Source organism: Anolis sagrei, chromosome 4 (genome assembly GCF_037176765.1).
Source record: "Anolis sagrei isolate rAnoSag1 chromosome 4, rAnoSag1.mat, whole genome shotgun sequence".
NCBI classification, from domain to species: domain Eukaryota; kingdom Metazoa; phylum Chordata; class Lepidosauria; order Squamata; family Dactyloidae; genus Anolis; species Anolis sagrei.
This window is the reverse complement of record NC_090024.1, coordinates 154,281,972-154,299,458: the sequence shown is the minus strand read 5'-3', so window position 1 is coordinate 154,299,458 and position 17,487 is coordinate 154,281,972. Positions and strand designations below refer to the sequence as shown.

General features: G+C 37.4%; 1 protein-coding gene across 3 annotated transcripts in view; it reads right to left on the bottom strand.

Annotated features, from left to right (window-relative positions):
* The window catches only part of COL24A1 (collagen type XXIV alpha 1 chain), a 215,046-nt gene that overhangs the window by 10,156 nt on the left and 187,403 nt on the right, over window positions 1-17,487 (bottom strand). For all 3 annotated transcript variants that reach the window (XM_060773864.2, XM_060773865.2, XM_060773866.2), the window contains exons 47-55: window positions 14,533-14,640; window positions 13,696-13,803; window positions 12,030-12,137; window positions 11,884-11,937; window positions 11,448-11,510; window positions 6,575-6,628; window positions 5,805-5,840; window positions 723-758; window positions 600-626 (exon numbers count right to left, since the gene is read on the bottom strand). In XM_060773864.2, the coding sequence (XP_060629847.2) occupies window positions 600-626; window positions 723-758; window positions 5,805-5,840; window positions 6,575-6,628; window positions 11,448-11,510; window positions 11,884-11,937; window positions 12,030-12,137; window positions 13,696-13,803; window positions 14,533-14,640 (594 nt within the window). The remainder of the gene's footprint in view (window positions 1-599; window positions 627-722; window positions 759-5,804; window positions 5,841-6,574; window positions 6,629-11,447; window positions 11,511-11,883; window positions 11,938-12,029; window positions 12,138-13,695; window positions 13,804-14,532; window positions 14,641-17,487) is intronic.

Here is a 17,487-nt window from a genome sequence, read left to right as displayed (position 1 = left end):
AAGATCCACAAAGGTATCTCTATTTGAAGATATTATTAAATAATACAAAGAACTATTGATATATGTCACAGTCAACTGTACATAAGCTATGAATTTCGTGATCGTTATCTATAGATATTTATATATATACGTAAGAGATATTCTCATTCAGTTGATGTAAACAAGAAAAGAGGATACATAAGAATTACAAAAATCTATTAAGACTGTTGGAATTGGGAACTGTACACTTTCTTGAGAGTAAACATCAAAATAGTTATAGCAATTGATGTGCCTGTAAACTTGCATAGATCTGCACTGCCCATCATTTAGTATGAGAAGAAAGGTTTCTGTAGTCTATTAATGCATCCTTGGTTGAAAGATATCATCATCTTGTGCATTTCCCATTCATTGAACTCTGAAGGAAATGTTCTGAACCCATGTGTAACCCAAGTTTAAATATTGTTTGCTTGTTTCTTTTTAGACTACTCCAGACTATACCAGGTAGCATGCCATTAGCATAGAACTAGAGGATTATGGTGGTTGTAGTCCAACAAGTAACACTTCCAAGCTCTGAATTTTAATATCAAGCATAACCTGTCTGAGGAAACTTAAGAACTTACTCTTGGGCCAGGTGCTCCCGGTGGGCCCTAGAAAGCAGAGGAGAAAAAAAAGTGAGGTTAGACAATCTACAGGTCTGGTCTCACAAAGTCATGTTTGTTTAAAATAATGTCCAATATGCTTACAGGTAGACCTGGGTGACCTCGTGGTCCTTGAGGGCCCTAAATAAAGAGATAATAAAAATGCATGAAGTATAGTTGACTTTAAAACTGAAAATAAATGTTCAGGTACCACCTTGAAATGAAGTTTACAAAGACGGCTGAGGAGTTTAAAGCATTCATTAAACTAGCAATAAAAGGGACCAAGACAACAAGAGCCATTCTCGACTAGTTCTGCTGTATTAAGATTTCTCAGTACACTGTAGACCATTTGTCTGAGTTTGTGAAAGTGCTTGCTGTGTGTATATTTTTAAGTGATCCTGTGTACCTTTAAAAAAATGAGTAAGCTTCCTGTCAAAGGTACCAGGCCAATGTGATTGGATAATTGAAACTCCCTTGTTTTTCTAGTTATTCCTTAGGGCATTTAGAGGGGCAATTAGAAATGACTGAATAAAGGATGTAAACATATCACAGACATAAGTAACCACATCAGCCAATGCATTAGTCTACAACAAACACATTTATCAAAATGTTTATTGTTTATTTATTAGCCATGTATAAATTAATTCAAAAAGTGCACAAGTCTATTTTCAAACATGAAACAAGCACGTTCATGGACCAAGAATGAACCAATTGTGGTTAATGGGCTACATGTGTCTCTTGAAGACTCCTGTGAAGGCCATTGAAAATGCCTTGGCCCTTCAAGTCATACAGTCAGAGCAGATGGTGTTACTGTATATACTATAGGAATACAGAATACAGAGCCACAGCACCACTTCTTTTAAGTGGTGTTTCATAAGAATGCTAAATATCGACATTGAAAAAATAATTATTGCTGTAAAATTGTTATAGAGCTGCTTGATTGATTTTGATTGATGGCACCCCTTCAAAGTTTTTTTTGACGATGTGCGAAGTATGACAGATTGACTTTACAGATATGTCCTCATCAAAGCCACCTTTACAGTTATCCTTGCATTCTACATTTTTTAAAAGTGAACTTCCTGTGGCAAAAATACAGAACCAACACAAGGAGAACAAAGAAGGTCCACATATGAGAATGAATGGGTCATAGCAATTCTAAAATAAAAGTCTCCTCTGAATGCAGTCCTTGTCTCAGCTCTCTCTTCAATATCTTGAAAAACAAAGCAACAGCATTGTTTTCTGAATAGAAGTGGTCAGCATCCATTCTCTTTCTGCCCAAATGGTGAGATGAAGAGTGACAGCTGGGAGCCATCATATGGGCAGTATGGTCACTGGGAGCTTCTTTCAACATGGCTAATTTAAACTGAGGCATGCTATTTAACAATTCATTTCTGTTTCATTTACACAGTTTAACTGCATAAAGCATATTGGAAATCTGAAAAAATACTTTGCTAAAAGTCCTCTTTTTTCTTCCTGTCTCAGAAGTTTCCGCTTGAATTATAGGAAGTTGAGAAAGTTCTTAGTTAAATAAAAAATTGCCCCTTCAAATCTACTTAAATTTCACTATGATCAAAGGATAAGTCAACGGAGAAGTAAAGAATAAATCCAATCTTCTAATAACAAAAATATAATCTCATAAACAATTAATTTTACTGCTAGCACAAAGGATCAAAGGGCAACATTCTTTTTCCTCCTAAAATTTTAAAACTCTGATCCAATAGACACCTTAAGAGATGTGTTAAACTTTATATGTATCACATGTCTGAGTGATAAAATATTTCCATAAATCTTAAGCATAATTAGACAGTGACACAAAGTTAACTCAAAGCTACTGAATTGAAAGCTGGGGATTTATAATTGGTGTATATTAAAATGTAATACTTTGAACTGTATATTTAATACATTTGTGTCTTATCTTTCAGTCCACTAGAGCAGCCCCTGCTATCATATCCTTCATCACAAGTTTTGAATAGAAAGATTATCCAGATATTAGAAATATGCTGTGCTATATTTTCCTCTGCCTTCCATTCAAGCTTCCTTTACTTGTGGCTCCCATCGTCCTTAAATATAAAGGGGATAAGATGGGAGAAAATGGCAAAGATAAACCTGTTGTTTTTGGTCCCACCTCTGGCATGAGTTAGGAGAGATCATGCTAGTAACAATTAAAATCTTGTTTCATGGAAGCCCAAACCATAATACTTTGGACCTTATCACAAAGAGAAATTACCCATTTCTGACACCCCTTGTATACAAGTCCCCAAATTTCTACCCTTTATTTGAAACAGAAGCAGGTTAGCATGAACAGTACTGGCATCTCTCAGTGAACTATGTAACTCTTAGGCAAAGGAAGCTAAATATCTTGTAATACCGTAACTCCCACTATCCAGGACAGTTAAAGTAGTGACAAATGGCATTATTTCTACAATGCAGATGTACCCTAAGTCAAGATCAGAAACAGGGTCTCCTGAATCTTTCTGTGACATTCCAATGGCTACACAAAACTGGCTCTCAGTATAGGGAAGCAATAAAAATGATGACACTCGAGTCTAGTAAGTGGATGACTTTGTTAATTTTTAAAGACAGAATAACTTGGGATCTCTTCAGCCTCAGAGACCTTCTGAATGGGTCTGTCTTTTCTAAATTCAGGATCACAATGAGATCTATTACCATTTTCTGACAAATGTTGATCATTTCAAAACATTTTCAAAATGTGAGTAAAGAGAAACAATGCTGGAAGTATTTTGAAGAGAAAGCAGCATTATTTCTGCCTTCTCCTAGAAGTAATAAAGTGATAACAAAGGAATTTTTAAGAAACATACTGTGTATTTTGACCTCGCTTGGTAACAGAGAAATTTCTTTTTTTATTTATTTGTCTGCAGATCTTGATCTATAATCACATTACTGTTCAAAAGCTAAAAGTCCTCAGGAATCTAGGATGAAAGTCAAATGTTCTCATTCCTTCAAAGCCACATATCTGGACTTAGTACAGAACGGAATGAAAATTATTTAATGTCTGTGAATACAGCTAGAAATAAAACTTTTTCCTGGTTTTAAGGCTAAACTAATTGCTTTGTGCTGCCAACAAGTTATATACTTCTTTTCTTAGAAGTGTCTCATGCAATTGAATTCATGACGGAAGGAAATTGCTAATTACCAGTGGTGTGAAATTTCAAATGCAAAAAATGTAATTAAATGACACATAGATCCGTATTTTCCTCAGAAACTCCCTGGAAACATTAATTAACTATGAAGTCGAGTGTTTATGTCACAGTAACATAGGGTAATCTAGAATGTCAAGCCAAAAAAATCATTTTATGACACATGCCTAAATCCAACTCCTATTCCAAAGTGGAGTTGGATTCCTATTTCACATTCAATAGTTGAATCAACTATTGAATATTAAGCCGATATTGTTATTAAGCTTGTGTAACCCTTATTGCGTCAGTGGACTTATTCTAGCTGGGACTAGTAGTTGGATTTAAATATCCAAATAAAAATGTATTCCTGTAGGATATTGGTTCTTGAAAAGGCAACTAATGTACTGAAATAAGAGAAATGCAAAGCTTAATCATCATAAGCACATTTGATAATAAATATTTAATACTAAAACATTCAATTAAATAAATCTAAATTCAAAAAGTGACACAAAATCTCATGGAACAGTAAAATGGCTAAAGCCAATTAAGTGCTGAAGACCTTTCGGTTGAAACATGATCATTAACTAACTGTATGCAGCTGTTGCAATTCCATGGGCTATTACGATGTGCCACTTAATTTTGGTGATGTATTCTTTTTTGTTTTGAAAGTGGTAATGATCACAGAAATATATTATTGTTTTGAAAGTTTGTCACAAGCTGGAAAGTTGTTTTGACCAGCCTACATCTTAAAGCTAAAGTAAATATTAATATAGTCACTTTACCGAGATTGTTTCCTAGCAAGAGGAGGAGACCACTTGCATGTCCATGGAATTCATGCCAATGAAACGGGACAGAGTAATAGCACCCTCAACTATACTTTTCTATTCTATTCTAGTCTATTCCCACATCTGTCCAAAGAAATTACCATAGTCACCAACGACTATAGTAGTCTTTGATGGGATTGTGGCGCAGCTGGCTGAGTGTCAGCTGCATTAAGATCACTCTGACCAAAAGGTCATGAGTTCGAAGCCAGCCCGGGCTGGAGTGGGTGTCCAGCCATTGTGTAGCCCGTTGTCGACCTTTGCAACCCGAAAGACAGTTGCATCTGTCAAGTAGGAAAATAAGGTACCACTTTGTGTGGGAGGCTAAATTTAACTAATTTATGAGGCCATAAAGAAAGAAGACTCCGGGGAATGTGAAATGCGGAAGAACTTCATTGGTGTCGTTGATGGACGATGAAAAGCAGCAGCTCCCCTGGTGGCCAGAAAAAAAGTTAAATAGCCTTTGTCTGTTAAATGTTATTTGTCAAAACTAGCATTGAATGTTTGCCATATATGTGTTTACTGTAATCCGCCCTGAGTCCCCTGCGGGGTGAGAAGGGCGGAATATAAGAACTGTAAATAAATAAATAAATAAATAGTCTTAATGGTAGGTCACTTGTTTTCAAATCCTGACATCTCCAGGAATAGCTGATAAAGATTCCTGCCCCAAAACTCAGAGATATTCTCCCCATCTGTGCAAACAATTCCCAGGTAAATGACCCAGTGGACTGATATAGTTTCCTATGCATAGTTTCCCCCCTTATTTTGAGCACTTGCAAATAATTTTCAAATCTATGCATAACATTTAAAACCTATAAAAACATGGATTAAGTAAACTTGGCCCAAAGGTATGCTTGTGGGACTACATAGACTCAAAATTACCCCAAACTATGACAGTTCTTGTTTCTTGTTTAGGATGCCCCCCAACTCAATTTTTGCTCCAGCACTATAATATAAGTGAGAAGGTCAAATAAATAAAACCCTATCTGTACCAAGTAAATGGCAAAAGACCCTGGAATAGCTCATGAACACAAAAACGTAACACAACCAATAAAATCACAACCAGAACATGTAAGTTGATGTAGTCAAAGTGTGTACTCAAACCCAATCTCCAATCAATTTGCAGCCATAGCAATAGATCCTCTTGTAAATCCTGAAAAGCTTCTCAGGAGTCTGTATATAAATACCTCCATTATTGTCACTCATTCATAGGAACTGTTTTCACTTACAATTTCACCTCTGGCTCCCTTTTCACCCCTAGGTCCCTGGAAAAAAAAGTTATGTTAATCTTATAAATCCTCACTTACTTGCTTTCAATCACTACTGAAAATTAGAACTCACAGACATTTGTATGTTTATATGAAAATATGCACAAACATTTACAGGAAGGAATTAGCTTTTTGTAGTGGAGTGGAAAAGAAAGTTAATAATGTTGTACAAACACAACTTAGTATTTTTTAGTTTTAATGAAAATTTACGTTCCATTTCTAAACCAATAAGGTCTTGCAAGGGATTCACAATAAAAACAGTGCACTGCTCACATTAATAAACCTCACACTGATGGCCACTATATTTGTACATTGAGGCGGGCACAATGTGCCTCCCCCAATACTGCTGAATCTCAAACTGCAGCATTTCTTTTTGATACAATACTATACTATTAATTATACCATGGCCATGTTCAAAGCCGCCTGATTAGGTCAAAGAAACTGACTTCTGGCAAAAAATTTTTTAAAATCCCACAATCAAACCCTCAAAACAAAAACAAAATGCACCACCACTTGGCTGAATACTCACATAATCCATCTGATATAAATATGGGTTATGGAAAATTATATTTATTGAGGAACATTACTCTGCCAATTCAACTTTCACGAAAGTTGGGTGCACATGCATTCATCACAGTGTTCAACTATTTATTGTTCAAAGGGATAACCTTTCTATGATGAACTGCAAATATTATAAGTGAAAGACTGAAGTATAATGAATGTTCACTTACAGGTTTTCCTGCTGGGCCTATTATGCCTTCATTACCAACAAGGCCTGTGTTTCCCTACAAAGAAAAAGAAAGGCAAATTTTGTGGAGTGACAAGTGGATGCAGTGTCACTATTGAAAAGCCTGTGCTGTGACACTGGAATCTCAGTGCTTGCACAAATCACCAAACTGAAAATTGAGTAAGTCTCCATGACCATTCAACAAACACAGTTCTAATTTCTGGATGTAACATTAAATAAAGGACAAGATAATTTTAGTTGTACAATTTTGTTCTCATTCTCATTACGCAGTACAGAAGCATTTGTTAATAACTGAATACTGAAGGAAAGGGAAATTGCTGTTGTTTATCCAAGAACTAGAAGTGACAGAGGCAGTCAGACTATACATTTCATGTTTAGACTAACAGGAGTCTCCCTCAAATATACTGCAAGCTAGGAGTAATTTAAGTAAACATACAAGACCACCAAGCAATATTTCTAACAAAGATGTGTTGTTTCCAGCATAGCAATGAGCAAATGTGACAGAAATTTACTGGGCTATTCTGGTAAATGAGGAAATGCTCACTCAAATGATTTCTGACTGAATATGAATGGCTAATGAATGAATGGATAGAGAAATGAAAGATAACTGTATTTATGAATATATTTATGTATTTATTCCTGTTTACTCCACTGCCTGCCTGGAGGGATTTTAGGGATGAATCTTTCCAAAAATAAGAAGATTAGAATAAAAGCATTTCAATAAAATAAATCAATTTTATCCATACTGTAGAATTATAGCACTTTGACACTGCATTAACTGTGGACAAATCTACATTTGCCACTAAGGGCACTTCCAGACAGGGCATAAACCCATGCCGAAGTGGGCTTAAGAAACCCGCTGCAGCGTGGGTTTAAATTCCCATGCCACCCCAAAACCCCTGCTTTCCCAGGGGGAGGGGCGTGTACATGCCACTCTCGATAACTATCAGGATGGCATGCAGCCACCCCAATACCCCCTAAAATACCCCCTAGAAATAAAACTTACTGGGCTGCCATTACATCTCTCCTCACTCTCTCCTAGCATTAGAAAATGATGCACTAGGATTTGAGGGGGTTGGGTGGGAGAAAATCCCTCATCACCCCCCATCTCCAGGCACGTAATTTCCTTGCGCCAAGAGACCATGATAGGGATGTAATGGCGGCCCAGTAAGTTTTATTTTATTTCTGTCATTTAGGGCCTGATGGAGGGGGTAGTTGCCATTCTGTACCTTTGGGCTCCAGGAGCCCAAAAGGTGTGAGATGGCAATGGGAACTTTCCCCTGGGCGCAAGGACTACCTGGTAATGAGTTTCCATAGGCCCAATACCCCATTAGAACCAGGCTTTCAGGAAGACCCGGATCTAATGGGGTATCTAGTTAATTCGGATGATCTGAATTAATTTGGTTTTACCAGAGGCTCTGTATGGATGCCTCCAGTAAAACCGAGACAGGTTTTGGTTTTAAGGCCTGTATGGATGGGCTCTAGGTGCAAAGGACTGCTGAATCCGCTCCATGGCAACTAAATGATGCATAAATCTGATACGGGTTCATGTGGGTCAAAGCCACTTAATGTGTCTTTGAACTGCACTAACCAAAGTTGTGGGCTGCTTCAAATTCTCCCCCTGAATCTGAAGCAAACCATGACTTTGGACCAGTCACAACTGTCTACACTATCATCTCATGTTTCTTGGGCTCAGGCAGTCCGAGGACACAAGATGGAACTCACTGTCCCCTCCTGTTTCCCTTGTTGCAATGGTTAGTATATGGGATGTGCAGGTTGGTCATCGCTTGGAGTTTTGCTGGCCAGAGTGACAAGATGATCGGAAGAGGAAGAGGAAGGGTGATTCCTCATCTCCCTACTCTTGCGTTGCTCTGGTTCCCTGGGCCATGCCACTCCAGGTGACAAGCTACTAAGACAATTCATATTGTCACTGACTGCTGCAACAACAAATCAGAAGAGGACAATAACTGTGGCCATCCAGGGGCACCAAATGAAGTTTGGCACCGCTGGACAGTCAGAACTCCCTTCTGCCTCTGCAGCAGCCGGAGGGGTGGCAGTCTAAACCATTTTGGGGCCAATCCTGCATTCAATACGTTTGATTAATCTTCAGATAATTAGTCAGTGCAGAACTAACTTGCCATGGTTGAGTCTTACAGAAATATGGTATCTGTAGTTTGGTAAGATATTTACTCCTCTCTGTCTGACAACTCTGCTGTCAGAACAAATTACAAGCCCAAGGATCCCATAGGATGGAACCATGGCAATTAATGCAATATCAAACTGTTATAATTCTGTTATAAAACCTACACAAAGTCTGGCAATAATAAGATTTTTGGTTTTGACTCTATTTAGCACCCACTGTTAAGGAAAACCAAATGAAAGGAGGGAAGGGGGGAAAATTCCACAGATATGAGTCCATGCCATTAATATCCAATAACCTGATCTCTCTCAGTGGTGAACCAAAGAACAGGGCTTTGGCCGAAGAAGATCTTAAGGTTCCAACAAATCTGCCTAAGTGTAAATGCTCCTTCCAGGAGCAACCACAAGTTGGCAGCTTAAGGATTTAAAGCCATTGCACAAGAGAAATCTCCAAAGGCACATAGTACTTTATGAACATCCTCATATTATTCTGTGAGAAGATGCTTTTATAGGGCACAGCTCTTTCTAATGAGAAACACATGGGTTTTAGGCAGAGAAAAATTTATGGAGGCTATTCTATGCTTATTTACAAGGACAGATGTGTTTTCGAGTTGTGTTTACCAAAACCAGAATGTTTTTTCAATAAAACTGTAGACTACTTTAGCATGGTTTTTCAATGGACAATGTATTTATTTAACAGTTTTACAGACTGCAAGACATTAATGGTAGTTTAATTTGATTTATATGCCACCTTTCATGGATGTTCAAAGAAAGGTCAGCTTTTACTTGACCAACTTCAAATGTAAGAGAAAAGCATGTTATATCTACATTTTTTGGATTTTGCTCTTTACAACTCTCTCTTGCTTTTATGTACCAGAAGAGATCAAAAGCTTCTGTTTATTTTATTTAAAACTAAAAACAGATGATGTTCTTGATGATATCTACATTCAGGATTTGAAAGCAATGTGATCCTGGTTTGGTTTCAGTAACCAAAATATGGTTAGCCATGGTTAGCACAAGCAAAAAGTGGGTGCTAGAAATAATATCATACTAAAACTGGCTGGCACAACCTGAGGATCGCAACCAGACACAGTGAAGATGCAATAAAGAGGGGGGGGGGGGGAGAAGGAATCTATTACGTGAAGAGGATTCACCATTAGTTTGGAGATCCACCACTGTGTCACCAAGTGTAATAGATTATTATTTAAAACTACTTATAGGCTGCTCCTAAGCTCTGCCCCCTCTAGGAAATGAGTACTCTAAGATGGCTGCCTCCCTGCACCATCTCATGGCTGCCAAACACTTAGGCCTACTTCTTGAGTGTTTCCCTGGCTTAAAAGGTAGGCAATTCATCACAGAAGACATTTGACCTTGCACTTTGCTACTCTGCTGCTGAATACACATGCCCAGTGTGGAATACATCTCACCACGTTAAAATAGTGGATGGGGCTCTTAATGAGACCTGCGGCATTATCAGGATTTCTACACCCAACACCACTGGAGAAATTATACTGTTTAGCCTGTATTGCACCACCTGACATCCACCAGGAAGTAGCAGTCAATACTGAAAGGACCAAGGGAGTGACATCTCCAGCCCATCCCCAGTTTGGGTATCAGTCAGCACGTCAATGCCATAAATCAAGAAATAGTTTTCTAAGATCTACAGAGATACTTGCAGGAACACCTCAGCAAGCGAGAGTCCAAAAGTGGCAAGCTAAAACCCGGAACCTCAAGCCATGGCTGATACCAAATGAGAGGCTCCCCCCTGGGCACACAGAAGACTGGGTGACTTAGAAGGCAATGAACAGACTGTTCTCTGGCACCACAAGATGCAGAGCCAACCTTATGAAATGGGGCCACGAAGTGGAGTCCACAACATGTGGACTCCACTTGTGTGGAGAAGAGCAAGCCACAGACCAACTATTACAATGTAGCCTAAGCCCTGCCACATGCACAGTGGAGAACCTTCTTATAGCAACACCACTCCAAGTGGCCAGCTACTGATCAAAAGATATTTAATATAATGCAGAGTTTTTAGCTTTGTTTGTGTTTTTAAATACATTACAACTGTACCCTCGGTTCGCTTCTGACACGATAAATAAATAGGTGAATTTAGATGTCCCTGGAAATGAGGCAGACAATTTTAAGCAGAACAAAAAGGAACACTCAAAATTATGGCTTCACCCAGATTTAATATACAGTGTAACAATTATTCTTTACAATAAGAAGTAGCTTGAATTGGTGACTTTTCTGTATAGATTCTATGGTCCAAAACATCACATTTTGAAATGTGTGTCTTCAAAGGCACTGGTGGAATACAACTTAATGTATTAATGTTACATCATAAAAGTTTAATTGATTAATCATGCAGATCACCTCAAAAATGTCTTTCTTTATTTTGTCTTAGAATAAATATTATTTTTGAAAGAAAGGCAAATTATGCTTCTGTGGTAAAAAAATAAATAAACCAAACAGGTATGCTGCCATTTTCAGAATAACTCGAAATTGGCTAGGATTTTATGTCGATGTATCCTCACAAAGTCTGCTCTGGTTAACCAGTACTTGATCTGAATTGTACCAATTCTATGTATTTACTGGTACAACACGAAATTGTATAAAGGTTTCATATAAATTCAGTTACTACAAGGCTAGATGTGAATAAAGAAAATAGACATAGCAATTAAACAGCATGGGCAATGATAAATTTATATACTTACAATATGGCCTACAGGGCCTTTAGGTCCCAAAATTCCAATTAAACCAAGGTCACCTTCAGGACCCTAAAAATAAAAACAAAATGAAGTGATTATTTAAAATATGGTATCTGATTTACAGAACTGGATCCAATTTTTAAGCTATCAATTTAGTGCACTTTAAAAAAATTAAATATGTAAAAGGAAAATAAAAACTTAATAATATGAACTAATACAAGATATACAGTATTGTGACAATGTCAACAACGCTGTAGTTTGCGCCCTCCTTTGATTTCTGATACAAGGTAAAATGCTGATGACAACAGGAAATCTAAACTAAATGACTTGAAGGCAGACAACAACAATCTTAATTAATCTTAAATGCTAATATCAAGGAATGTCCCATTCAGGTCAAGAGGACTTTAAAGATGCTTCACTTTTTGTCTTGACTCCAACACACCTTAGGACCTGGGAATCCCTGAAATCCCATCAAACCTTGATCTCCAAGTTCACCCTGTAATATTTAAAAATAGGAGTATGATTAGTTTGGAACTATAATTGAAATTATACTTCTAACTCTTTTATGCAACTACAGTAGATACATACAGCATGCCCTTTCAGGCCAGGATGTCCTGGTGGGCCTTGATCACCTTGTGTCCCAGGAAGACCTCTTTTACCTTGCTTTCCTGGATGGCCCCGAAGCCCTTGTTCACCCTGTAACAAAGGGGAAGTGGCATGTTGGTTATTATCCATAGATGGACAAGAAGACTGCCTTTCTACATTTCAGAGCAGGGGTGTCAAACTCCATTTTCACTGAGGGCCACAATCAATCTTATGGTTGCCTTCAAAGAACCAGTTGTAATTGTGAGACTGTATAAATGTAACTATGTTGCCCTGGCATTGAAAGTCTAGTGGGCCTCATAAAATGACATGGTGGGCCGATTTTGGCCTCTGGCTTAGCATTTGACACATATTTTTCAGAGGAAAACCTCAAATCTGAATTGGGAATCTGAAAAAGAACTATTAGCCTGATTCTCATATCACCTGACAAATCAGCAGAATGAGCTGTTTTTCTGATCTTGTCATTGTTGGCTCTTAACACAATCACCAACAAATGGCTACCTAAGAGATGGTTCTTCTTGCACTTCACATGTGAAATAATAAAAAGTTATGCTATTGATGAAAAAATAAATTTAAGCCCTAAGGCAAAGTACATTCCAAAATGCAGACCTTAAGACAAATATGTGCTCTTCCTCTCTCTTCTCTTTCTTACATCTTTGAATTAGTTCTTATAACAGGTAATACAAAAACCTAATAAAGAGGAACCCTCAATCTGTCTAGACAAATGGCAAAAATGGGGAAAAAACCAAATACAAAACTATCCAGTCTTCTTTGTTGCATGGGTAACAACAGAACATGGAAACTTCCAGAAATTGAAAAAAAAACTTATAATTAAATGTAATTGTCTTATGGACTAACACAATAGGCAATTGCCACAGAATTTACCTTTTTCAAAATAAAGTAACTCATAAATAGTTCCCTTAAAAACTAACATCTGAATTCTATAAGCTGCTAGCGTGTAACTCCAAACATGTTATTTTGAAACTCTAGATACTACTAAGAAATGCAATGCAAAAAGTTATGTTCAAGGAAGGATTATTAATCTCTTCCACTTAAATCCACAGATATATTGTACCATTATTATCATATTATGCCATGACACAAAAATTAGGACTTTCTATTGTCATGGGCCACCCGTTCAGTGCCATTCTAAACAATGGAAATTTTGTCAAGCACCCCTCTTTTTTAAAGCAAGAAAAAATGTTGTGGCACCCAAACACCATAGAAATTTATGGGCAGAAACAAATACTAGTCTTTGAGATGCCAAAGGTTCTTTCTTGTTTTATGTTGCTACAGAGAAACTTGCCTATTTCTAAGAGTTTTGCTTTAAGGCAGTGGTTTCCAACCTTTGGGCCTCCAGATGTTTTGGACTTCAACTCCAGAAATCCCAGACATCTTACCAGCTGTTAGGATTTGTGGGAGTTGAAGTCCAAAACACCTGGATGCCCAAAGACTGCTTTAAGGCAATCTGCATAATGTGCAATTGTAGATACTACAGAGATTAAAGTAATCTATTGTTATGTCATTCACTCACTATATCAAATGCAAAATACCTTACGCCTGGGTTTTTTCCCATTATTATTTCCAGACAAAAAGACAGAATGACTTGAAACCCAGTGCCAACCAGCTTGACAAGCTGCTGTTCAAGTACCTTTAGTCCTGGTGGTCCAATGTTTCCCGGCATACCTGGTAACCCCTTTGATCCTTGAGTTCCAGGATATCCTGCCAGTCCAGCAATGCCTGGGTTTCCTCTAGTACCCTTGATAGAGAGCAAATAGAGAGCAATCTATACGGTCAAGATAATAAATGCAATTCAAATGAACCACTGTTATTTCATATATAACCGTATATTGCTTTGCTTCTTCACATGAGCCTGTAAAGCATTAATAACACAGATGGACCCAGTTAAATAATAATGAATTCTTAATCAAATAATAATAATAATAATAATAATAATAATAATAATAAACAAAGTGGAGAAAGAGACGGCAGCTTAGGATATGCTATTTACAGAAATATACTTTTATTCGTAAATTAACTTTGACAATTGCATACACAGTTATTATGCCTCCAAGATATACTAGAAAATCCCCACTGACTATTTACAGAAATCTGGCTTCAGATTAAGGAATGCTGGAATTCTCAGAAGTTTTTTTTTTGGGGGGTTTTTTGTTTTGTTTTGGCATTAAAGCACAAATAATGCCAAAAGTGACTAAAATCTTATTTATAGGTTTCCATTGCAGCATATGAGCTCCTTTTGCATATTTGATCTGACACCACAACAGTATGTCAAGAAACATGATCTGCATGAAATATTAATTCCTAGTTAATGTTAATGCTACAGGCCTTCAGACATGACATAAGAAGTTACTATGTAATTCTCTTTTCCCCCCATGGTATTTGCATGCATTTGTTAGTGATGTTCAGTTTTTATATTACGACTTAAAAGAAAAGTCATAGGTATAACAATACAGCAAATACTACTCACAGGTAAGCCCAGTTGCCCAGGTGATCCAGGCTTTCCAGTGTTTCCTGGAATACCTTCTGGTCCAGGATAGCCCAAAGCACCTTTCTGGCCTGCCGGACCAGGCTTACCCTGAAACAAGATTGAAATGTATCTCATCAGCCCTGAAATGGCATTATTTGAAACCAAACTGCACTAGTGCTAATTTTACACAATAAAAAGATCTTCTACCTAAAGTTGATTAGCCAATTTTGTTTAGTTTGGGATGAGATGGAAGGACACGATATTTAGGTTTCTTCTTCTTTTATTTGAAGAAATAACATTATCTAATGTTTATTCCATCCCAGTGACATAGTGACAGAGCAGAAAAATTATGAGCCCTTTTGAGGGAAAAAATGAAGTCCATCTACCCCAAGCTTCTGCCACTTATACAATCATGTTGGTGGAACGAGGTTTAACAGAATATTTAACTTTTTCTTTCATCTGTGTATGAAACATATATTTCATCTTATATTCACTCCATTAGCCATATTTTAGACAACCAAGTACTTTTAGAAAAAGTTAAAAAGAGGAAATAACCATGAGACTTTGCCAGGAAAAAGACAGCTCAAAGTACGGCAGATTCTCCCCGACTCCCAAGTGATGTTCCATTCTGACTGATCAAAGACCCAGCTGGTGAACAGATTTAGAAAATGAACAAAATACATGTGTTCCTTCTTGGAGTAAATCAGCTCTATTTACAGAACATATTTGTGTACTTTTCCTTCTAGAAATTTACTGGTATTAATAAGATTCACTAGATTCAATGGGAGCTGTGGTGGTGCAGCAAGTTAAGCCACTAATCTGCAGAACTTGCTGACTGGAAGGTCAGCTGTTTGAATCTGCAAGATGGGGTCAGCTTCTGTTGTTAGGCCCAGCTTCTGCAAGCCTAGCAGTTCGAAAGCATGCAAATTTGTGTAGATCAATAGGTACCACTTCGGCGGGAAGGTAACAGTGGAGTCATGCCAGCCACATGACCTAGGAGGCATCTTTGACAACACCGGCTCTTTGGCTTAGAAATTCAGATGAGCACCATTCTCAGAGTCAGAATCAACTAGACTTAGTGTCAAGGAGAAACCTTTACCTTTACTAGATTCAATTAATAAATAAAGGAAGTTGGATTATAACCATGGACATGAAAAATCATTTTGGAAAATGATTCAAAGCAGTGCCATATTCTTCCAACACAAGTTATTTACTCGCATTGTGTATAAGTTTGCAATGGTTTCTATTAGTGTTATTAAAATGGAAACTCTTTATGAATTCCTTCCCCGTGACTCTCAAATACACTAAATACCCCTAGTTCAGTCACTACATGTGTGGAGGCTGTTTTCAGTGCCTGCAGACACATTAGTCCCCTCTTCTCTGTTTCTGGTCTTGGCATGTTCAGTGGGAAGATCTGGGGGACATTTACATCTGTTTGGACAAATACAGAATTCTTCCCACTTCCAGATGGAGATTCCTACTGCTAGAGCAGTGGTTCTCAACTTGGGGTCCCCAGATGTTTTTGGCCTACAACTCCCAGAAATCCCAGCCAATTTACCAGCTGTTAGGATTTCTGGGAGTTGAAGGCCAAAAACATCTGGGGACCCCAGGTTGAGAACCACTGTGCTAGAGGCTTCTATGTGAAAGTACAATAAGACGGAAAAAGTCCCTCAAAATGTTCCTGATCAATGCAGGATGACTGGAGACCAAGTGGGCAGGGACAATGACAATAGAACTGGTGCTGATAAGACGATGTCCCCTACACATGTTGAAATCCCCTACCAAGGCTATCTTAAGATACGTTTTATTGATTGGCCTATTGGCCGCATCAAAACATTTTTTTATAATAGTTTTTTATTAAGATTTTAAGAATAACATCGAAAGAGGGAGAATATTAAAAAAGATGATAGGAAAGTAGGAAAAAAAGAGAGGTACATCCCCCTACCCCCAAGTCCACCAGAAAATACAAAAATATAAAAGACACACACACACACAAAAATGAAAGAAAAAAAAGGGGAAAAAAAGAAAAAAAATAAGATAAAAATTGACTTCCATCTCTCCATCAGGTGTTGTGTCCTCAATGATTTTTCCATTATATCCACTTCATAATGTTCCTCTTATTTATTTATTTCCTTTTCGTAGTTTTCATATAGAGTCCAATCTGTCCTCTTTATCGGGTTCCCGGTATTCTTTTTCAAGAAAAAAGTTAATTCGTCCATTTCTCTTATTTCTCTTAATTTCCCTAACCACTCTTCAGTGGTAGGGATATCTTCCTGTTTCCAAAACTTCGCCAATAATATTCTCGCCGCTGTTGTAGCATAGGTAAATAGTCTATCTTCGTTCTCATCTAAGTGTAATTCCAAATCTGTAAATCCCAATAGATAATATTCTGGTTTCTTCTTAAAGACTCTCTTCAAAAATTTTTGTAGCTCTTCATGTACTTTCGTCCAATACTTCTCTATTTCCTTACACGTCCACCACATATGATAAAAAGTACCTGTTTGATGGCAACCCTTCCAACATTTATCAGAAGTATTCTTGTTCACTAAAGATAGTTTCTTAGGAGTGGTGTACCATCTGTGGAACATTTTTATCCAGTTTTCTTTTAAATCTGTTGCATATACATATTTCAATTTTTTGTTCCACATCTGCTCCCACTCCCTAAATTGAATAGGTCTTCTTATATTTTCGGCCCATTTTATCATACATGTTTTCACTTGCTCGCACTCCGTTAGCCAGGTTAATAATGTATTATAAATAACTGAAATTACTTTCTTATTCGTCTTTAATATTTTGTCCCAAATTGACTCTTCCCAGGCGAAGCCTATCTTATTGTCTTGCAAGCAAGGCCGTATCAAAACATTTAACACATAACACAATTAACACATAGTCATACATAGTCATACATACAACATACAACCCTCGGTATAAAAGAAGTTAAAATAAACAAGCTGT